Consider the following 23,790-nt stretch of genomic DNA (forward strand, 5'->3'; position numbering starts at 1 on the left):
TGGTGTGCCACTCTTTTGGGATTTCTATCGGTCCGTTATGCTGGGTAAAAAAAAGTGCCATCAGAGGGAGCTCTCTGGACCTTCTGTCCTCCTCTAAGGACATTGTACTCAAACGGCATGGTGCTAAAATCATTACTTTGTTAATTACATCTTGCGTAGGGCTGGTTAATCAGTGGGTTTTGATCAGACAGCTGCTTATTAGAATAAGATTACAGCAAGCTTGTCGTTTTTTTCAGTTTTTGTATGCAGCAACATTTGCTCACAGTCCTGCTTCAGAATCAGTATGTTTTCCGTAAAGAATATTTATTCTGCGTGGTGTAAAACCTCAGCATGGAGCGATCATGTAACAGCAACGGTATCCAGTCATTCAGTTCCAGTCAAATCCTGCTTGATGGCTTTGAACAAGCTGACGAAGGACTCGGCCCAAATATCTCTTTGGTGGTTAGTGGTGGAATTGACCAGCTGCTGGGTAGTGTACACCAGGGTCAACAGCGTACGCTCAAAATCTTCCTGATGTAGATGACCAAAGTGATTGGAAAGATGGGCGGTCAGCTTGCGTATGTCTGTCAGTTTTCTTGGCACTATTTCCTCGCAGATGACCTCCAGTTTTCTGGTCTTCCTGAAAGAGGCCAGTTCAGCGTCATTCACTGAGAACTGTCTGCTGCTGTCTCCAAACTGTAGACCCGACAGCAGGATCTACATGGTGGGGAGTCATTTTTTATAAAAAAAAAAAAAGCAGAAGAGAAAAAAAACCAAGTTTTCTTTCAGGTTAATTTTTCAAGGCCCAATAAGTAACCATCGATAAATGTATTTTCGAAAAGTTCCTTTTGTTGTGTGCTTTTATCCCACCTCAAAAAGTAGATTTACATCATCAATGGCTTTCAGGAAGGTGGGGTTCAGCATCGTCAGCATCCCTCTCTTTACTCTCACAGATGGAAACAGAGCTGATGGGTAAAGGGAAATGGAGATGCAAAGAGAGGAAGTGAAAAACAGGCAGAGGGGCAAAGGCAATTGGTCAACCAGATTAAAACTAGGGCTGTGTATTGGCGAGAATCTGGCAATACGATACGCATCACGATACAGGGGTTACGATTTAATATATCACGATATATTGCGATTTCATAGGTCTGTGTTCTTTGTGCTTATGCTACTTCCTGTCTGTCTCAGTTTACGTTGTTGGGTTGGAGTGGAAGAGTCAGATGGCTGAAGATCGATTACAACACTGTTATAAAGTGGTCGTGGGGTTATGCACAACACAAAATGTTTGTCAAAAACCTTTACATGTAAACAGTTAAAAATCGATATAGTCGTTTTGAGAATCGATACAGTATCAGAGAAGACACTATCGCGATACTCAAATGTATCGATATTTTCTTACACCCCTAATTAATACCCGTTTTTTTCCCCTAGTTTGTGATTTATGGCTGTGAACCAAAAAAGGTATGTTGGATCTAAATTACACACTGTGAAGGGTGTTTCTTTCTTTTTTCTTTTTCTTTTTTTTTTTTTTTACCCAGAGACAGGTGAAAACCATATGTTAAACCTTACAATGCTTGGACAGGTCCAATAAATAACAGCACTGGGTTTTTACTAGTATAGTGTCCTGGCATATGTTCTGCGCTCGAACAAGACTTCAAAGGCAAAGCAGAAGTCAAGGTGGAGCTGCACATGGACTACAGGCTGAGTACGTTCACAACACTGTACAAGAGCAAGGCAGAGAGTGGTTCAGCCTTGTCATGATTGATCAAATAAGCTCAGCGTAACTTGGTGATTTATACGGCAACTTGTGACCACAACAAATGTGATCGACTGTATTTGGTCATGTCATAGAAGACATCAGACCTTCTCACCTGACGTGCACTGCAACTGGCTTCATGCAGAATTTGGATCTGTAACCTCACTGACTAATGTGACACACTTTGACAGTCCTGCAGTCACATCGTTCATGTGTTACTCATTGCATGGGAACTGTTCCTTGTGGCCCACAGAAAAACTATATCCATTTGCAAAGCATTTCAAGAGTTCGAGGAGATGATGCGATGATAACCAGAGCACACAGGAAAGGGTGGGTAGATAGAAGTGGAAGCACTGCCAGAAATCTGCAGATTCATGTTTTGTCTTACTTTGCTACAATAGCAAGGTCGTCTCCTCTCACAAAACAATGCCAGGGTTCTTTGATGGCTGGTTTTATTGATCTGTGTCAGATCTGGAATTTAAAATACACATGTTTCATGTGGTGTGAGGGATGTGCCTACGTTGAAAGCATAGTGTAGTTTGAAAGGTGGCCAGATGGAGCGGAAAACCAGAGGGCCGACAAACCCATATACATAGTTATGGACAGACAGACATGCAGACAGATATATATCCACTCCAGACGGCGGACTAAATCAGAGACAGAGACAGTAACAGGCTGGCAAAAAGTGTACAGATATTGTTGAAAATGTACAGATACTGATGAACTAACTGAGCAGACAGCATAGTATAGACTTTATACTTTACTACACTTAACTTTACTTTTGAGACTAATGGAGGCCCCCATCTTGCCCTTGCAAGATAAGATGAATAATATTCTCTTGTAAGTCACAGTACATTTGCAAAAACATGTTACCATATTTACCGGACTACAAGTCGCACCGGAGTTGTAATAGTCGCACTCAGCAACAAAAAAAAACATTGTTGCGAGAAAAAACCCGTTTTATATATATATATATATATATATATATATATATATATATATATATATATATATATATATATATATATATATATATATATATATATTGTAACGTGCATGGATAAGAAGACACGCTGGCCGCTGGCTCGCGGGTCTGACCCTTTAGTCGAGCAGTTAGCGATGCTTCCTGCGATACGGGTTCGCTTCCCGGCCGCGGCAGTTCCTGTGATTGCGTTGTCCCCCGAATTCGCTACAATATTATAAGTGGCTGGTGTGACAGGAAGATGCAGAAGACAAGAAGAAATGGAAACGGATGATTCGCTGTGGCGACTCCTAACGGGAGCAGCCGAAAGTTGTAGTAGTAGTAGATAAGTCATTTCGGTGTACAAGTCGCATTTATATGGTGGTACAGTATTTTCACTTGAGTCACAAGATTAAACAGTGCCTCGCCGGTTCGAATCCCCGTGTTACCTCCGGCTTGGTCGACAGTCCCTACAGACACAAGTGGCCGTGTCTGCGGGTGGGAAGCCAGATGTGGGTATGTGTCCTGGTCGCTGCACTAGCGCCTCCTCTGGTCGGTCGGGGCGCCTGTTCGGGGGGGGTGCTGGAGAGAATAGCGTGATCCTCCCACGCGCTACATCCCCCTGGCGAAACTCCTCACTGTCAGGTGAAAAGAAGCGGCTGGCGACTCCACGTGTATCGGAGGAGGCATGAAATAGCCTGCAGCCCTCTCCGGATCGGCAGAGGGGGTGGAGCAGCGACCAGAACGACTCGGAAGAGTGGGGCAATTGGCCGGATACAATTGGGGAGAAAAAGAGGGACAAAAATAAGAAAAATAAATTAATTAAAAATATTAAACAGTGCCATCTAGTGGTCGTAGTTGAAATACAGCGTATTCGTTTGACAAAATGACATTGTATAAATTGCTTTGGAATAATGAGTCGCAGGACCAGCCAGACGAGTTAAAAACAAAAACAGCAACTTACAGTCTGGGAAATACGGTACGTAAAATGGTGACGGTGATGTTCGATGATAAAAGCTGTCAAGAAAATCTGTCATTGAGTATGATTTCTAAATGTCTGGCTGACACAATAAGTTATTCAATTATCTTTGCTGTTGTAAGAAATTTCGTTTAGTTGGGGTCCTTAAGACCGGAGTAAAGAAACGCTGGGATAAAGGATGAGAGGAACAAAAAGAAAGAATCAGGGACAAAAGAAGAGAGACAGGGAGCTGGGCTAGAGATAGAGAGGGCTAACAATCCTCTACACCAGGCAGTGCTCACAGCAATCAGAAAGAAGAGTTTACAGACCAGAGGCCTTTCAGCTGTCTGTCTTGGCATGTCCCAGATGTACAATGTGATGATGATGATGCTTTAATGGACCTTTTTCGTGACCAGATCATTCACACGAGTTTGTCATGACATTTAGATAATGGTACCCATTAATCTAAGTTGAACAATCAAACATTAAACCCAGTTATGTGAATGGTATTTATTCTTTTATTTTATCTTTTTTACTGATCTCTCTCAAAGCTCCAGGATTCGCGAAGTTCTGTGATTTGAATAGAAATATCAGTGGTTGACTTGTTTGTGCAACTTTACACCGGCATAGACATTTCCCTAATTGTTGCTTTGCACCCCAAATGACTCACATCTCCCTGTGTAAATGCGGCGGTTGTGTGAGGCGCTGCAGGTCCTCGGAAGCGGTTGGGCGTCCGCAGGCTTGTTCGTTGACAATGGCGTCACACTAAAGTAAGGACGGTAACACTTTCTAACTAAACAAAGTAAGCATTAGTTAAGCATGAGTAACTACTGAATTCAACATTTGTAAAGCATTTGTAAAGCAAGACATGCACCAATGGTTAGTGCTAATATGTGTTTATAAATACTGCTATTCATGATTAATTCGGGTAGTTACTAGTCGTTAGTTAAGTATTTTGTATGACCTCATCTACCAGGACACATACCCACATCCGGCTTCCCACTCGCAGACGCGGCCCGACCAAGGCGGAGGTAATAGTCCATGGGCCAGAGCCCAAAATTTCCTATTTCGGTACACTCAAGGTGGCAAAACTTACTTATAATTTTTGAAAGGATCCATGTCTGTAGATGATATTTTGGTATGATAACCATTCCTGAGTGGCAGCTGTATCACAGTTATCAGCTCATGAAGTTAACCACCCCCTAAAGTAAATTGCATTTTAGACGCTGGTGCATATCCTGGTTTAGCCTCATGGTCAGGACATTTTTCAATGTTCTATAATATTGTCTTTGGTATCATTTTAAAGGGGACCTTCTTAGCTTTCATTCACGCCCTGTTGTGGATATTTCTCACAAATATAGAGGTCACTTGAGCTCTTCAACCCTTCAATAACACACATCTTGTTGTGGTTACACCGCCCCGAGCTGCCTCCCCGGCACGTTCAAGCCACTCCCCCAGCTCGGACGTGCCGGAAACATCCGAGCGCTCGGCTCGCGCTCTGAGACGAGCGCTGCACTGCACCAGGTGTTTGCCATCATCCATCAGGCACACCTGTGGCAATCAGGCAGCCTTCTACAAAAAGCCTCCCAGAACGTCTCTCAGTGCTTCGACGTACTGAACCCTGCGGTAAAGTTCTGACAAGCCCTCCAGCGTTCCGTGCTTTCTGTTTATTCCCCAGTGTCTTATCTTCGTGTCTCTGTTTCCTCCCAAGACTCTCCCTCCGCGATTTCCACGGCTCCCCGCGTCTCCCTCGTCCCCAGCGACCTTCACGTTTCTCCCCGGACCTCTCCTGCGATCTCCCCCCTTGTCCCTCTATCTGGACCCCTCCGGACTCGACTTCCCGGATCTCGGACCTGGACTTTCTCGGACAACCCCTCTTGGATCACGGACTGGACTTTCTCGCCAGGTGCACGCACACTTTTTCAACACCTCCTGGTCATTTACATACCGCACCACACATTGGCTAAAAACACTCACACATAGTTATTCACGCAAACCACGGGACACCACACATAGTTTATTCACACATCCCACTAACAGAACGCCTTTTTTCACCATACATTTCCCTCCCACAATAAAACCTCCCTTTGTAGCTTTTGAAGTCATCCTGTGTCTGTCTGCCTTGGGTTTCGCCACACGGGTCAGGTTCTGGTGCGCGAGCTTAACAACGTCGAAGCCATTATGGACCCAGGCAAACCCAAGGAGCGGACGGTCCCTGTGACGCCCCAGAGCCCCGTTCCCCTAGAGGCAGTAGTAAGAAGTCAGTTACCAACTTGCCTCTCTCTGCTCAGAGCTTACTACTGCCTTCACCCGTGTCACCGGAGAGATCAGCGATCTTCAGTCCGGCTCCCAGGCCGCGACGAGCACGTTAGATGCCCTCACCGCGCAGATCGCTGCACTCTCCACAGCGGTCTCCAGGATGAGCGACCGCCCTGGCCTCGGTCTCTGCCCCCAGCTCGGCCTCCGGTTTCCCCGTTCCTGGTCCCGACGTTCCCCCTCCGAGTCAACCCCCACTGGACCCCCGGTGCGAGCCTAACCTCCCCTGCCCCAAGGCCTTCGGTGGGGAGTTCGAGCTGTGCAGGGGTTTCCTTGGTCAGTGTGAGCTCCTGTTCAAACACCAGCCAGCTAGGTATAGGACAGGAGAGACCAAGGTAGCCCTTGTCATGTCCCTCCTCACCGGCAAAGCCCTCAGCTGGGCCATAGCGGCGGTAGGCCATACCGAGCAGCTCGCCTCGGACTATGGTGCCTTCCGCCGCGAGTTCAATCTGGTGTTCGACCACCCAGCTGACAGGCAGGACGCTGCCGGCCGCCTCCATTCCATCCAACAGGGAGCCAGGTCGGTGGCAGATTATTCCCTGGAGGTAAGGATACTCGCGGCAGACAGTGGGTGGGATGACACTGCGCTCAAGAGCGCGTACAGGAGGGGGCTGAGCGAGCCCATCAAAGATCTTATCGTTCGGGACCGCCCTGCCTCCTTCAACGAGCTCGTCACCCTCGCCCTCCAGATGGACGAACGGCTGCGGGAGCGGCGCCAGGAACGCGCCCCGCGCGCTGGCCCCTCCCATAGACCAACCCCCGTCCGTCCTACCGGTGCCTTCCCTGGGTCAGCGTCCCGTGGGCTCTCTCCACCCTCGCAACCCTGGGTGGCTTCTGGATCCAGGCCGGAGGAGGAGCCCATGCAGTTGGGTCGGTCACGGCTCCCGCTGGAAGTTAAGGAGCAGAGGATGCATGGCCACCTCTGCCTCTACTGCGGGAGGTCGGGCCACTATATCAAGGCCTGCCCGACTCGCCCAAAAAGAACCGGCTCACTAGTGAGGGGTGTCCTAGTGAGTCTGACGACCCTTCCTCAGCCCCAGCCCAAGAAGGAGCACAACCACCTTTTTCCGGTCACTCTCACCTGGGGTAACCGCTCACTGTCTGTTGGTGCACTCCTGGATTCGGGGGCGGACGAGTGTTTGATGGACACCTCGCTGGCCCGGCAGGCCGGCATTCCACTCGTCCCCCCTAGACACACCCCTCACAGCCCAAGCCCTAGATGGACGTTCACTTGGTAAAATCACACACAGCACTGCTTTCCTCACCCTCACTCTTTCGGGTAATTACGTGGAAGCTATCCGTTTCTTGGTTTTGCGCGCCCCTGGTGTTAGGAAGACCGTGGTTGAAACGGCACGATCCCTACATCTCTTGGTCTACTGGGCGGATTTTGGGTTGGAGCGTTGCGTGTCATGCCAACTGCCTTCGCTCCGCCCACTCCCCGTCCAGCGGCCTCAGACCCGTGCCTCCTCCCACGGATCTCACTGGTGTTCCTTCCATTTATCACGATTTAGCCCCTGTATTTAGTAAAGAGAGTGCACTTTCCCTCCCCCCTCACCGTCCCTATGATTGCGCCATAGATCTCTTTCCCGGGGCCGCCCTTCCCACCGGTCGGTTGTATAACCTCTCCGTCCCAGAGAAGGAGGCTATGCGCAATTATATCAGAGTCCCTGGCCTCAGGAATCATAAGGCCCTCGTCTTCCCCGGTGGCGGCGGGCTTTTTTGTGGCAAAGGAGGGCAGCCTGAGGCCTTGCATAGATTATCGAATGTTAATAAATAATATCACGGTGAAAAATAAATACCCACTCCCCCTTATGAGTTCCACGTTCGAGCCACTCACTCACGCCACGGTGTTCACGAAGCTGGACCTGCGCAGCGCGTACCACCTGGTGCGCATCCGGGAAGGGGATGAATGGAAGACGGCCTTCAACACCCACCTAGGGCATTTCGAGTACCTCGTTATGCCCTTCGGCCTCACCAACGCCCCGGCCGTCTTCCAGGCATTGGTCAACGACGTGCTCCGGGACATGCTGAACACGTTCGCGGTGGTGTACCTGGATGACATACTCGTGTTCTCCAGGACTGAGGAGGAACACCACCAGCATGTCCGCCTGGTCCTCCAACGGCTGCTGGAGAACAGGCTCTTCGTGAAAGCCGAGAAGTGCGTGTTCCACTCCGCCTCCGTGGAGTTCCTTGGCCACATCGTGGAGAAGGGGCTCGTCCGCACTGACCCCAGGAAGACCCGAGCGGTGGAGGAGTGGGCACGGCCCACCAACAGGACGCAACTCCAGCGCTTCCTGGGGTTTGCAAACTTCTACCGGCGCTTCATCAGGGGGTTCAGCCGTGTGGCCGCCCCCCTCACTGCACTCACCTCCAACCTCCGCCCCTTCTGGACCTCGGAGGCGGAAGCCGCCTTCTTGGCCCTGAAGAGGCTGTTCACAACGGCTCCGGTGCTCGCCCACCCGGACCCATGCAGACAGTTCATCGTGGTGGTGGACGCATCGGAGCCGTCCTCTCCCAGCGGTCGGAGGAGGACCAGAAGATCCACCCGTGCGCCTTCTTCTCCCGGCGTTTCAGTCCTGCGGAGAAGAATTATGACATCGGCAACAGGGAGTTGCTGGCCGTCCACGCCGCCCTAGAGGAGTGGAGACACTGGCTGGAGGGAGCAGGGCAGCCGTTCATCGTATGGTCCGATCACAAAAACCTGACCTACGTACGGACGGCTAAGAGGCTCAACCCCAGGCAGGCGCGCTGGGCTCTCTTCTTCAGCCGGTTCGACTTCACCCTCACCTACCGCCCGGGCACCAAGAACGTCAGGGCAGACGCCCTCTCCCGTCTGTTTCCCGAGGGGTCCCCTGACGCCCCAGACACCATCCTTCCCCCGGCCCGGGTGGTGGGTGCCGTCACCTGGGCCATCGAATCAGTGGTGAGAAGGGCCCAGCGCGCCCATCCCGACCCAGGCAATGGACCCCGGAACCGGCTATTTGTGCCTCCCTCTGTCCGGCCCCAGGTGCTGGAGTGGGGCCACTCCAGCCATCTTGCCTGCCACCCCGGTGTCTACCGAACGGCGGCCTTCATCCGCAGGGGTTTCTGGTGGCCCACCATGGAGGCAGACACCAGAGAGTTCGTGGCAGCCTGCACCACCTGCGCCCGCAGCAAGGCTCTCCATCGCCCTCCAGCAGGTCTCCTGCGCCCCCTTCCTGTCCCCGGCCGACCTTGGTCCCACATTGCCTTGGCCTTCGTAACTGGCCTCCCCGTGTCCCAAGGCAATGACACCATTGTCGACCGGTTTTCCAAGGCCGTCCATTTTGTTGCCCTCACCAAACTCCCCTCTGCAGCCGAGACGGCGGACCTTCTCGTCTCCCACGTCGTCCGACCTCATGGGATTCCCCTGGACATTCTCTGACCGTGGTCCCCAGTTCACTTCGAAGGTATGGCAGGCCTTCTGTAAGGGGATTGGGGCCACGGTCAGCCTCTCCTCCCGGTATCACCCCCAGACCAATGGGCAGGCAGAGCGGGCCAATCAAGCCCTGGAGGCGGCTTTGCGTTACCACCAGCAACCCCGCCTCCTGGAGGAAGTACCTGCCCTGGGTGGAGTACTCGCTCAACTCCATGGAGAGTTCGGCTACCGGTTTGTCCCCCCATCAGGAGTTGGAGGTGGCGGTCCCGTCCACGAGGGCCCATCTCCACCGATGTCGGCGCGTTTGGAAGACCGCCCGGGCCGCTATGTTGCGAGCTACAGAGCGGGCCCGGCGCAGCGCCAACCGGCGGAGAGTGCCGGCCCCAGCTTATCGACCTGGCCAGAGGGTATGGCCCGGGACCTGCCCCTCCCTACCCTCAACCGGAAGCTGGCTCCCCGCTACGTCGGTCCCTACACCATCGACCGCATCGTCAACCCTTCGGCGGTGCGTCTCCATCTCCCTACCTCACTCAAGATCCATCCCGTCTTCCATGTCTCGCGCCTCAAACCGGTAGCCACCCCCCAGGGTCCTCGACGGTGGTGACATGGTCTGGGATGTCGACCAGCTGCTCGCCGTACGCCGCCGGGGGCGTGGGTACCAATACCTGGTGGACTGGGTTGGCTATGGGCCCGAGGACCGCAGCTGGGTTCCCCGGTCCTACCTGGCCGACCCCGCACTCCTGGAGGAGTTCTATCGGGCCAACGCCATCGGACGGTCGCCCGGTGTCTCCCGTAGGAGGGGGGGGGGGTCCTGTTGTGGTTACACCGCCCCGAGCTGCCTCCCCGGCACGTTCAAGCCACTCCCCCAGCTCGGACGTGCCGGAAACATCCGAGCGCTCGCGCTCTGAGACGAGCGCTGCACTGCACCAGGTGTTTGCCATCATCCATCAGGCACACGTGTGGCAATCAGGCAGCCTTCTACAAAAAGCCTCCCAGAACGTCTCTCAGTGCTTCGACGTACTGAACCCTGCGGTAAAGTTCTGATAAGCCCTCCAGCGTTCCTTGCTTTCTGTTTATTCCCCAGTGTCTTATCTTCGTGTCTGTTTTCCTCCCAAGACTCTCCCTCCGCGATTTCCACGGCTCCCCTCGTCCCCAGCGACCTTCACGTTTCTCCCCGGACCTCTCCTGCGATCTCCCCCCCTTGTCCCTCTATCTGGACCCCTCCTTTCGGACTGGACTTTCTCGGACAACCCCTCTTGGATCACGGACTGGACTTTCTCGCCAGGTGCACGCACATTTTTTCAACACCTCCTGATCATTTACATACCGCACCACACATTGGCTAAAAACACTCACACATAGTTATTCACGCAAACCACGGGACACTACACATAGTTTATTCACACATCCCACTAACAGAACGCCTTTTTTCACCATACATTTCCCTCCCACAATAAAACCTCCCTTTGTAGCTTTTGAAGTCATCCTGTGTCTGTCTGCCTTGGGTTTCGCCACACGGGTCAGGTTCTGGTGCGCGAGCTTAACACGTCTTTCTGCAATGTTCGCCTAAACTATATACTTTCTTTTAGCCCTGTGGCATCTAGGAATATCAGGGACACAAAAACTGGAATACTCACAGGGCTGTAAAGATTCAGAAAATGTATAATATACCCATACTATTTCATTGTGTGAGGTGATTGTGAACCTTAAATTAGAAGGGCATTATTACTAAGAAACTAACTAGACCAAAGCCAGTTAGTCCATGGGTCAGACCAGATATCGATATCACCCAAGGTGACACAACTTCACTGGTGCCATTTTATTTGGTACACTAACAGAAGTAAAATAATACATGATAACCTTTCCAAATGAGCAGCTATTTCATTTTTCTTTCAGGAAACCTGTTTCTGTGCCGCTCACGATTGTGTATTTGCCCAGATTTTTACAAATATAGCATTTCAACACCCCTGGTACTGATTAGCCTAGCTTAAACTCAGGGACAGGTCTTAGTTGGCCAACAACCAAGGATAACCAGTACTGTGTACTTCCATTCGTTGTGCTAAGCTAGGCTAACGTGCAGCCAGATAGCTTTCTACTAAACACATATAGAGGAAACTGGTATCTATCTTGTCTCACTGGAGAAGATTGTAAGCTAATTTCCCATAATGTTAGCATGTTCTTTTAATGTATATGTTAATATGATTAAAGTGGCTACGAGGAACTTTCATCTTGTGTTGATTTTAGCGGCCTCATGTGGACAAAATACAGCTGTTGCATAGCAACTAGGTAATGTATCTATTTGTGGCTATGTAAGATAAATAATGGTAATATGACGCTGGTGAAGCAAAGTAAACTTTGTTTTAGTAGTGTTCATACACCTAAGTTACATGTATTTGTTTGTATGTGGCAGGTGAAAACTGACTGAATATGGCCAGTGGTGAACAAGCAAGTTTTTACCCAATACCAAAGCGCCCACGGGTGGAGTGCATTATCCACTGTTCTGATGATACAGATAAGCTGGTTTCACTACAAAGTGTCGACTCATGGAGAACTCTGCTCAGGGCAGCTCAGATACGAAATCATGCACCAGTTTTGAAACTGGCAAAAGACATTCCTGAGGGACAGATTCCAGCAATCTACTACCACAGAAAGTGTCGCAGTATCTTCACTATGAAGCAAATTCTTGATGGCCTCCTTGCAAAAGAAAAGAAAAGAAAAGTTGTGTCTCTGCTGAAGAGAAACAATCTAAGAGAGTAGCTCGACATGCTCCAAGTACATCTAGGACTTATGATGCAGAGTGCATATTTTGTCAGAAAAACAGCAAATATTCCAAGAGACAGAATACGAGAGAAGTACTGGTGCAGTGTCGAGAACTGTGAGCTGATGCAAAGATCAGGAGTGCAGCCACAATGAAAAGGGACAGCAGAATCCTTGCCATTGTGAGTAGAGACCTTGTAACAGCTGAAGGGCACTACCACAGGTCATGCTATAGACTTTACACCAAAGAAGAGGTTTCCAAAGGAGAGGTTGCCAGCAATGAAGATGATGATGCTGCAGCCCAGTATGAAGCTGCTGTGAATAAGGCATACAATGAGCTGTTCCTCTTCATCAGGATGGAGCTTTTTGGCAATCCTCAAGTGATGACAATGACTGATCTCTCTTCTAGACTGGTAGCTTCAATGAACTCCCAAGGCATTGCCCAAGTCAAGGAATCAACCAAGAAGCACATAAGGCGAAACCTGGAGAGTGAGTTTGCTGGAGCCTTGCAGATATTCCCTGATGAGAAAGGAAAATTCCTCCTCTATCCCGATAACTTGTCCATGAGGGAACTTGCCAAAGAAAATCAGTCTCTCAAAAGGGAGCTGCAGACCCTGAAAAGTGTCAGTGCACAAGATGTTATAGCCAAAGCAGCCATCAAATTGAGAGCAGAAATTAAAAGTCAAGATGTTCCTCAAACCTGGCCGCCTGAAGTCAAACCAGAAGCAGAATGTCCTACCATTCCAGAGTCGCTCATTATCTTCCTGTACTCTCTACTCACAGGCTCAAATGATCCTGATCATGCATCCCAGAGAGTGCAGTGCCTTCTGCAGTCATTTGGCCATGACATAGTATATGCAGTGACATGTGGAAATACCAAGCCTTCCAAGCACATTGTTCTGCCATTCAGTGTCAAATCGTTGACAGGAAATGTAGAGTTGATAAACATCCTCAACCGACTTGGTCACAGTGTGTCCTATTCACAGATGGAAGAGATCAACACTGCCCTGTGTCTCCAGAAACTCTCATCATCAGGGAGTGGCATTGCCCTTCCAGCTAACATCCATCCTGGCATATTCACAACTTTAGCCTGGGACAATATTGACCGTCTTGAAGAAACTGTCAGTGGTGAGGGAACATCTCACAGAGTCAATGGGATTGCTGTGCAAGCAAAGCCAGTCAACCCACTTCCTGTCCAACCCATGCCCACTGTTCCCAAAACAAAGAAGAGAAGCATTGATGGACCCCCACCAATGTTACCAACTTACAATGCTGGACAACGGGTAGGGCCACCACAAAGCAAAAAGTCAGATGCCGATACTGCAGCCAATACTAAGCTTGCCAGAGAGAAAAACCTTCTTTGGGTCCTAGCACGCATGTCACAACAAGAAGAACAGTCAGTCAGCAGCTGGACAGGCTTCAACATCCTGACTCGAGGAGAGATGACGGTCATCCCCGACAATATAGGCTATCTGCCTACCATCAATGCTCCAGCGACACAAATGTCTACTGTCAACGAGGTGCTTAACCAGTCACTGAGCATCATGCAGTGCTTAGGCCTGAGGAAGATTGTCTGTGTCTTTGACCAAGCCCTGTATGCGAAGGCTGTCGAGATCACATGGAAACACCATGACAAGTTCCATGATATCATCGTTGGGCTTGGGGTATTCCACACCATCTGCACACTGCTGGCAATAATAGGAAAGCGTTTCCAAGATGCTGGACTCAAAGACCTCTGCATTGAGTCTGGCATGATTGCAGAAGGCTCAATTGCTGGTGTTATGGATGGCCGCAAGTACAACAGGGCAGTGCGACTACACCAGCTCCTGTATGAGGCTCTCATGCGACTGACCTTGAATGGTTTCCTGTCCTGGTTGGAAGAAAATCACAGGAATGACATGGTTCACCTGAATGAGACACTGAAGACCATTGACAGCCTTGGGAAAGAAGTCTCACAACATGCTTTGAAGGAGGTCCTCGAGAACAGCTCTTGTAACGCATCATGGATCTATTTGAAGTCTACCGTGAGTTCCTTAGAGGTGGAAACGGCAGCCTCTCGAACTTCTGGATGTCCTGTTTGGACATGGTTGAAATCTTGTTGGGGCTCATCCGAGCATCCAGAGAGGGAGACTGGATGCTACACTTGGCTAGCATTCGAGCAATGATCCCATGGTGCTTTGCTTATGACAGGATGAATTATGCACGCTACCTCCCCTACTACTACGCCCAGATGTCTGAGCTGCCCATCACACACCCAGATGTGTACACAGAATTCATGGAAGGAGGCTTCTCGGTCCAACTGGGCTCCACCAATCCCTTTGGCCGAATCCCTGTTGACCAAGCTATAGAAGAAACGGTGAACAAAGACACCCAAACAGCTGGAGGGACAAAGGGATTCAGCTTGAAGCCAGGAGCTGTGACCAAATATTATCTCACAGCTGAGTATAGAAGCATGTACCTCAGACAGCTGAGAGACCTGACAGGTCAAGGCAGGTGCAAATGGTCTCATTCCAGATCTACAGAGTCCAAGGATCAAGAGAGATGAAGCAGATGTCCAGTCTCTCATGGACCTTATGGAGAATAACTGGCTCAATCCTATGTCCCCTGATGAGATTGATTTGGTTAGCCTCTCCACTGGCAACATGGCTCCACCTGATGTGACCATAGATCTCTTGAGAGCTCTTGAGAAAGGAGAAGAGGCCTACCAAGCATTCCAGCAAACAAGGTTAGATGCAGACCCACCACCTGTGAAATTCCACGACAAGATGACCAAGCAAAATCTGAAAACATTCTCCAATGTCAGCACAAAACAAGCTCATGGAAAGAAAGCACAGGATGTGGTTCTGAAGGCAGATAGAAACCTTTTCAGTCACATGATCCTGGTGGCTGAAAGCAGGAAGGTGAATCTGAAGGATGTCCTTGCCTTCCCATTGGGCCCACTACCATGGGCACTGGCAAATGCTGATGGGTCCTTACGAAAAACAAACAAGGCTGCTCTTGCCAGAGAGCTTGAAAAGAATGTATCTCCTGCAGAAGACATCCCAATCCCATCTACTTCCATCATTGATGGGATGAGCCTGGTCCAAAAAATGAATGGCAACAACAAAACCTTTGCACAGGTGGCAGAGTCAGCCTTGACCCAGGTCCTCCATGAGGGAGCACAGAGTGGGAGGATTGATGTTGTTTTTGATGTCCATCACCAGACTTCGATCAAAGATGCTGAACGACTGAACCGGGGTGGAGACATCACTCTCCGGTACAAGAATCTTGCAGGGGGACACCACGTCCAGCAGTGGAGAAAATTTATGTGCAGTTCCTCCAACAAGACCAGTCTCATCAAGTTTCTGGTGGAAGAGTGGAAACTCCCACGATACAGAGCTATGCTGCATGGCAAGGTGTTGTACATGACCTGTGAGGAAACCTGCTACAAGTTGACAGATGATGGGTGTGAGGAAGCAGCAGAACTGCACTCCACACATGAAGAAGCTGACACCCGTCTGCTCCTGCATGCATTGCATGCAGCAAATGCGGGCTCAAAGTCAGTTATCATCACAGCTGAGGACACTGATGTCATGGTGCTTTGTCTTGGCTTCCAGAAGGACATCACCTGTCCCATCTACCAGAAGACTGGGACTCAGAACCGCACACGGTTTGTCGACATCACCAAACTGGCAAGTTCACTTGGAGACAGCATCTGTGACAGCCTAATTGGCTTACATGCCTTCACAGGCTGCGACACTGTCAGTGCATTCGCTGGTCGAGGGAAGCTGAATGCCCTGAAGATAGTGAGAAAGCACACTTCCTGCCAAGAGACTTTTAGTCAACTGGGACAGACATGGAATGTGAGTGATGAGCTGTTCCAGAAAATTGAGCACTTCACCTGTCGGATGTATGTTGCTAATAGCAGCACTGCTGAGGTGAACAAACTGCGTTACCAGCTCTTCTGCACCAAAAGGGGAGAGTTTGAGTCCAGCCAGCTGCCACCATGTAGAGACTGTCTCTTTATGCATGTTCAACGAGCCAACTATCAGGCAGCAATATGGAAGTGCTGTCTGCAGGCTAACCCTGTGGTGCCAAGCCCTACTGAGTATGGATGGACAGACGATGAAGGCAAGCTGGCCATTTACTGGATGCGCTCCCCACCTGCACCAGATGTGGTCTTGGAAATGCTAACATGCAAGTGTGTGCATTCATGCAAAATGCCAAGCTGCATGTGCCTGTCAAATGGACTTCCATGCACAGACATGTGCAGGTTACAGACCTGCAGTAACCAAAAACAGCAGGATGGTCCAGAACTGGACTTTGAACTTGGGGAGTCAGATGATGAGAGAAACGAGCAGTTTGATGAATGACAGTGTGATGATTCTGATGGTATTACTGTGGTAGTAGTCTATTGATGCACAGGATGTTGATTCTGGACTTGGTTACCCAGAGCTTGATAACAATAATGTAACCATATTCACATATACCCATTACCCTACCCATTACCATTACATATACCCACTAATGATATGGGATTACATGTATCATTGACTAAGTATATGTAAATGTCAATGTTGTTTAAAATATTAAAATAGTTCATTACCTCACTATGGTATTCCTTTTTATCATGTATTTTGATTGTGTATTTAAACAAATGTATAGAGACCAGTTTGTGACCTAACTGGCTTTGGTCTAGTTCTCATTTAAGGCTCACAATCACCTCACACAATGAAATAGTATGGGTATATTATACATTTTCTGAATCTTTACAGCCCTGTGAGTATTCCAGTTTTTGTGTTTTGTGTCCCTGATATTCCTAGATGCCACAGGGCTAAAAGAAAGTATATAGTTTAGGCGAAAATTGCAGAAAGATGTGTGTTATTGACGGGTTGAAGAGCTCAAGTGACCTCTATATTTGTGAGAAACATCCACAACAGGGCTTAAATGAAAGCTAAGAAGGTCCCCTTTAAAATGATACCAAAGACAATATTATAGAACATTGAAAAATGTCCTGACCATGAGGCTAAACCAGGATATGCACCAGCGTCTAAAATGCAATTTAGTTTAGCGGGTGGTTAACTTCATGAGCTGATAACTGTGATACAGCTGCCACTCAGGAATGGTTATCATACCAAAATATCATCTACAGACATGGATCCTTTCAAAAATTTTAAGTAAGTTTTGCCCCCTTGAGTGTACTGAAATATCGTCTGGCACATGGACTATAACACGGGGATTCGATCCAGCGATCCCCGTGTTGGTAGGCAACGGAATAAAACCGCCACGCTACCCGGACGCTCTTAACACTAGTTTAGTATTTTCTGGGCTGTGCAATAAAATCGTAACTGACAAAAAAAAAAAAACTAAATGTGTCATCAAACAAGTCAAAATGTCTTGTTTGGAATATCTCTGCAGTATACCTTTCATTCTTTTTGGGAATATTGGGTTCCTTTAACGGATCACTTTTGGACCCGAGCTGCTGTTTTTCCATTGGAAACAGGTGCCTCTGCTGTCTGAGCCCAGCAGCAAGCTGAGAGCGCGCTTGACTTGCCAGTTGAGTTTAATTGGTCCAAACTGTTCAGGAGCAGCGCTCATAGTGGACTGCATCAGGGAAACGTATAAGACACCATGCAGTGTTACGATGTCTGAGTTCTGTTCTATTCTGCAGTAGAACAGAGTAGACTCCAGACATAGTATTCAACTCAGCGTGTGGACACATAGGCGACAATTTTCGGGCAATGTGTGGTAATTGTCGGAAGATGGCGGCGCGAATTCACATTTGCGGCGGCCTCACTCAGCACCGTCCATGCAGTGTCTTTGTCCACGTTCGCGTCGAAGTTTTGTCTTCGTTTGATGGCTGGGAGGGCTGGGGGGGGGCTATCACTGGGGGGGGGGGGGGCAGGCTGAGCTAACCGCTAGCCCATGCAGACCGGCAGTTCCGATAACACCGAGGGCGGTCTGGCGGCGGCCTCACCTGGCGTTGACCGTGGTGTCTTCATGTCGTCGTGGGGAGTGCGGGGAGGTGTGTCGAGGGCGTCCGGCTGGGAGAGCTGGCGCTGGATCGGCTGTGAGAGCTTGGTCTACTTCGTCCGGTGGGCCCGGGGGACCACGGCCCCTGCCTGGAGCTGCGCCCGAGGAGGAAACGCCGAGGGCGTTCTGACAGGACGCGGAAGCGGGGCGGGCTAAGCTAACTGCTAGCCCACGCAGACCGGTGGTTCCGACGTTCATCCTGGCTGGCGTTCGTTCCCTTGGACAGTGATTTTATTTTTATTTTTTTGGTTTAGTTTGGATATGTGTGTTAGTTTGGATATGTGTGTTAGTTTGGATATGTGTGTTATTGTAGTTTTTGGATGTTTTTGTCTTTGTGTTGCACTGCTGTGGGCTGGGGGGAAGCGCCATTTCGCTTCATTTCATGTACGCAAGTGCATGGCATGAAATGTCAACGTGTTCGTGATTCCCGAGTCCCCAGCTCTGCTGTGCGTCGTGATTCTGAGGCTGAGGCAACTACGACGAACAAGCAGGAAATTCACTGCACATGTTTTCACTTGATGTGTTGGTCCTGGAGATGTGCAGACTTGATAGTTAACGGTGGAATTTTTGGGGTAAACACGTCCTGGCTTCCAGTAAAAACAGCGAGATCAATCCGCCCAGTAACAGAAATCCTCCCACATAACTTTTTTTTTTGTTTTGTTTGCAAATCCAGTTTAGTCACAACTTCAGCAGAACTCGAAAGGGCAGCAAGAGATGTAAACAACAAAATTCTCTGTCCGGTCATCGTCGTGTAACAGGACTGTTAAGTCCAGGGAGCTTAGCCAATACTGACACAGACAGTGAACAGAGAGAACACGTGTTCATCACTGTGAGTTTACGTTGACGTGTCACGTCCAAAAACTGAGACACAATTTAATAACATTCAAGTAAGGAAATCCCCAAAACAATCTGCCAATGCAGTAAGCTGTCTCAATTGGTTCAGATTCCTTGAAACAAGATCAAATCCCTTGTTTACCTAAAAAAAATACAAAATGTTGGGGGGGGGGGTTAAATCACATTGATTTCAAGATATTCGGTAACACTATAATAACTACACACAATGAAAGCATTAGTTAAGTATTATTAACTACTGAATTCGTCATTTGTAAAGCATTTGTAAAGCAAGACATGCACCAATGGTGAGTGAGTGTGTTAACGGATGTTTATAAATACTTATTAATACTGCAATTCATGATTAATTCAGGTAGTTACTAGTTGTTAGTTAAGTATTTTGTATGACCTCGTCTAAAGTGAGGACTATCTATGCCTTACAACGCATTTACAAATGAGATTGAAAGGCCAGCAGCACCCTCAGACTCACAAAAGTCTAAAGGATCATAAGATCCTTTAGAAAGTGTAAGTACATAATTAGCAAACTATTTTTTGTGCATCAATTAATCATGAATTGCAGTATTAATAAGCATTTATAAAACATCTATTAAAACACTAACCATTGGTGCATATGTTGCTTTACAAATACTTTACAAATGATGAATTCAGTAGTTACTAATACTTAACTAATGCTTAATAGTGTGTAGTTATTATAAAGTGTTACCAGATATTCTATCTAATCTGATTCATTGTTGTGTCTGATCATGCAACAATCAAACAAAGCTACTTAAAACAGTTTACAAGAAGCATTTCCTCATTTTACTTCTAAACATGTTCGTACATAGTCAGTTCTCGGGAAACAAGACGACAGAGTGTAGTATATGTGGTTTTAATAGGGTCCGACTTGTGCAGACATACGATTTTTGCGGTGTGCAACACATCATATATCATCAATAACTTTGCAGAACAACGTGTTGTCACAAGTCCTCCTGAGGGTTTCTGATATGCAGAAGCCCTCTCAATTCTGTCGACCTCCACCTAAATAATGTATTTGCTAATATATAATAGATACATGTGAAAGTAGAAAAAGCGTCAATGAGAGACCCCCTTGTCTTTTGCCTTTATGCCATTATAATGTTTTGCAGGCGGTTCAGGTCAGCCTTACCTTTGTTGCGACGCTGTGTGTCACACGTGTGGATGCAAGAGTAGAAGAGACAAAAGACCATCACCTTCCAGGGCAACATAGTGGGCCAAAAAAAATAAAAAGTAAAATAAAAAGAGAGACTCCAAGCTGCAAATATGAGACTGGAACGAGGCAAGGAGCACTCCAGCTCAGCTCTCTACTGCAGCTCGTAGTGCAGCGTCCCTGTCAAACAGCGCTCAGAAACAAACAGCCATCTGATGACATTCCTGTCATTCCTCTACTGGGGTTCATCTGCTTCATGGCATCGGACACCTCCATCATTTCTCCTTATTCTGTCATCTTTATTCAGTCTCTCCACTGCTCTCTCTGCTCTCTTACCTCCTCACCCCTCCCCCCATATGCACTGTCTCCCTATCTCTTTATGTTGTTCTCTCGCCCCCCCCCCTCTGGATCTCTCTCTCTCTGTCTGTCTCTGTCTGCCCCCCCCCTCTGGATCTCTCTCCGTCTCTCTCCCCCTCTGGATCGCTCTCTCTCTGTCTGTCTCTGTCTGCCCCCCCCCCACCTCTGGATCTCTCTCTGTCTCTCTCTGTCTGTCTCTGGATCAATGTCTCCCTCTCTCTGTCTCTGTCCCTCTGGCTCTATCACTAGGTTTCTCTCTCTCTCTCCCCCTCTGGATCGATCTACCTCTCTCTCTCTCTCTCTTTCTGGATCAATGCCCCCCCTTCTCTGTCCCTCTTGATCTATCTCTAGGTCTGTCTGTCTGTCTGTCTGTCTGTCTGTCGGCCTCTCTCTCTCTTTGTCTGTCTCTGTCTGTGTGTCTCTCTGTCTCTCTCTTTCTCTCTGTCTCTGTCTCTGACTCTCTCTCTCTCTCTTTCTCACTCACTCACTCATTTCTCCTATCCTCTGCAAGAGCCGTGTCTCATGTGCTTTTAATGCGTCCAGCTGGTAGTCATCAGCTTTTAGAGAATTGCCATTGGTCTTTAAATCATTTTGCTAACAGGATTTAATGCAATATATATCAATGCCAGTCTATCGTCGCTACCATCATCATCATCATCACCATCATCACTGTTCTCAGTTTCAAAGTTGTCCATTGTTGCCATTGTGCTAGCGACGTGGAATGGAATATGACTATGCTTTTTCTGATTCTTTCCAAAAAAAAATCTTTAAGGCAAAAAAACAAAAACAAAAAAACACGCGCAGACCACCGGAACACTTCCTGGTACCTTGACAACAGGACGCCAGGAGAGGGGGATAGAAAACCCAAGCCGCCAAGCCGCACTGTATTAGATACGCAGCCTAGCCGTAGCTACGATGCCCAAAAGTTGCTGTGTGGTGGACTGTAATGTTAACAAGAAACCAACCCAAACATTCGTTTTTTTGTATTGCCTAAAAGGCAGAAGGAGGGAGAAAAACGATTGAAATGGCTCCAGGCGATCAGAAGGAAAGACAAGGATGGACAACTTTGGGATCCTGACAGCAAACATGTTTACGTCTGCGGTCTGCTCTTCATCACTGGTAATGTTAGCTAGTTTAACTTGCTAATAATAGGTTACGTCTATTCTACATTTTATAATCACCAAAATGTCAAGAGCCCGGTGGCTATATGGAATTCCACAGTTAGCTAAACCTGTCTGAATGGGATCACATTCTTCAAACCCATATGTATTTTTATCCATTAAACATCATAAAATGGTCCCTCCCCCCTGAATATTTGGTCACATGCTCCATTTTGTTTATCTTTCCTAGAAACAAGGGGTAACTACCCCGGTCTCCCTTACCCAGTTAAAATGCAAACATTGTTATCACATTATTATTGTCATCCTTATTGAGTAGTATATCATGCATCATTGTATGCAGTCATGTGTAATCCAGTAAAAAGTAATAATTGAATAAAATGCAAACATTTGTTGAAAATGTAGCCTAGTTCCTATGTCTTTTCCCCATGGCTGCTCTAGGTCATGATGTGTGATTTAATTTTTGCCTTTTATCATTTCAGGGTGTAATGCAAAGGACCCCATGCACCCGGACTACTGTCCCTTGAAAGGACACTGGCCACCGATACTGCGAATTTTTCGCAAATATTGGTTCTTGTCTGCAGCAGCCAACGTAGCGACATAGTTAGCCATTTAAACCGTGTTCAAACTTGCCGGCTTCTATCCCCCTCTAGCTCCCCCCGCTCTAACGTTCGAACGCGGAAGTGCAGTGGTCTATTGCCCTCTGGATTGAGGGTAAGGGTTCCAAAATGTGAGTTACCATAATGATTGTTGATGTATTTGGCTTTTCCGAGTTCCCCCGTTTAAGTTTCGCAGGAAGCTCTGGTTGTGTCATTAAAGTCAATTCAATTCACAACTCCTCAGTGGGCTGAGGCCAGCGTGCCGGTGCCAGGACAATCCCCGAGAAGCAGCTCGGTTTGTGTTCTTTGGGTGGCTAAAAGTGAGAAGTTCACACTATAGACACACAATTTAGCAAAGTGATTATTTCTAATTATTCAATGCAAGTTAGCCAGGGCCTTGCGAGTGCACAAAGAAGGGCTCTGTTTTCGGTTGGCAGGAATCACCATCTCCAGATGGCCAAAGTAAAGTCAACCATGGTGCAATGAAGTAAAATTCATTTTAATTTTTCCCGTTTGGTTCTCTGTACAGTGTCATTAACTTACCACAAAAAAGGTCCAGTTAATTCAGCTGGAGTTTAATATGACTATTGTGTTTTCCTTTATAACTCGTGAAGAAGCAGGACGTGTTGCTGTGGCAGTTAGACTCAGAGAGCATTTCCTCTTAGGCGGAGATGTGGCAGCCATGCTGCTGCAGAGGAATGCAGGCACAGGCTGTGTGTTGGCAGGAGGACCCTGGCCTCTGTGCAATATCCAAGATTTAAAAGTACAAACAAGCTATGATTTGATTAGACAAATTTAAAGAAAGGAAATTGCACTAAGTCATGGCCCGGTTCTTTTCCTGTCTCAGACCGGTATGCATATTTAATGGAAAGGAGCAGAAGCTAGGAGGGGTGTCTTTTTCAGGGTCAGCCTTTCCTTTTATAGTATTCTACAATGGGATGTACATATATCTGCAGTCACTGATTAAAATTCCAAAAGAAGTGATCCATAAAGACTTTGCACCCTATTCGGAACACCTGAGTTGATATGGCACTCGAATTGTCAAAACTGAAGGCCTCAGACAACAAACTCTAATCCCATAGAGAGAGTTTTTGTTGGGATATAGGAAAGAAACCTGTCCAAGCTGGAGAGAACAGAAACGGAAAATCAAAACAACAGGACATGCCTGTGGACTAGCTGTGATAGTTAACCAGCAGAACCGGAAGAGATATCTGCATGGCTCTGACTGCAACACCCAGCTGTGCAGAGCTTCCTATTAGCCTCCTTGGTCTACTCAGCTGTGGACATGCACACCATGCATGCAGGCATGCATGCAGGGAGTTGCACACTGTGATGTATGGGATTCTCAAAACTGAAGTGTAGTGCAGTGATGTATTTACAGGGTAGATCCCAGATGTCATCCGGATGTGGGCCACTTCAGGCAATGATGTGGCACCGATGGCCATCTGGCCCTGACAAAATGGATGTGAGCCTGAAGTGGCCCACATGTTTAAAACAGCAAATATGGCTCACATATGCCAACTCAAATGTGAGCCTTTTTTGGCAAAGATGCGGTGCTCTCAG

General features: G+C 48.1%; 1 protein-coding gene across 1 annotated transcript; it reads right to left on the minus strand.

Moving 5' to 3' along the window:
* Window positions 1-20,534, minus strand: LOC130114054 (protein FAM180A). Its single transcript, XM_056281785.1, has 3 exons — window positions 20,133-20,534; window positions 850-944; window positions 1-696 (listed from the first exon to the last, which is right to left on the minus strand). Exons 1-3 carry the CDS (start codon window positions 20,209-20,211, stop codon window positions 364-366), a joined length of 507 nt encoding a protein of 168 aa, XP_056137760.1. The 5' UTR covers window positions 20,212-20,534; the 3' UTR covers window positions 1-363.
* Between the last annotated feature and the right edge of the window lie 3,256 nt (window positions 20,535-23,790).

The sequence above is a fragment of the Lampris incognitus genome, chromosome 6 (genome assembly GCF_029633865.1).
Source record: "Lampris incognitus isolate fLamInc1 chromosome 6, fLamInc1.hap2, whole genome shotgun sequence".
NCBI classification, from domain to species: domain Eukaryota; kingdom Metazoa; phylum Chordata; class Actinopteri; order Lampriformes; family Lampridae; genus Lampris; species Lampris incognitus.

Excerpts from the sequence above, each read along its gene's own strand:
- LOC130114054 (XM_056281785.1), bottom strand. The coding sequence starts at position 20,211 with ATGTTGCCCTGGAAGGTGATGGTCTTTTGTCTCTTCTACTCTTGCATC. Across the intron at positions 945-20,132 it reads CACACAGCGTCGCAACAAAG|CTCTGTTTCCATCTGTGAGA; the intron begins GTAAGGCTGACC and ends TTTACCCATCAG. Across the intron at positions 697-849 it reads ATGTAAATCTACTTTTTGAG|ATCCTGCTGTCGGGTCTACA; the intron begins GTGGGATAAAAG and ends CCCACCATGTAG.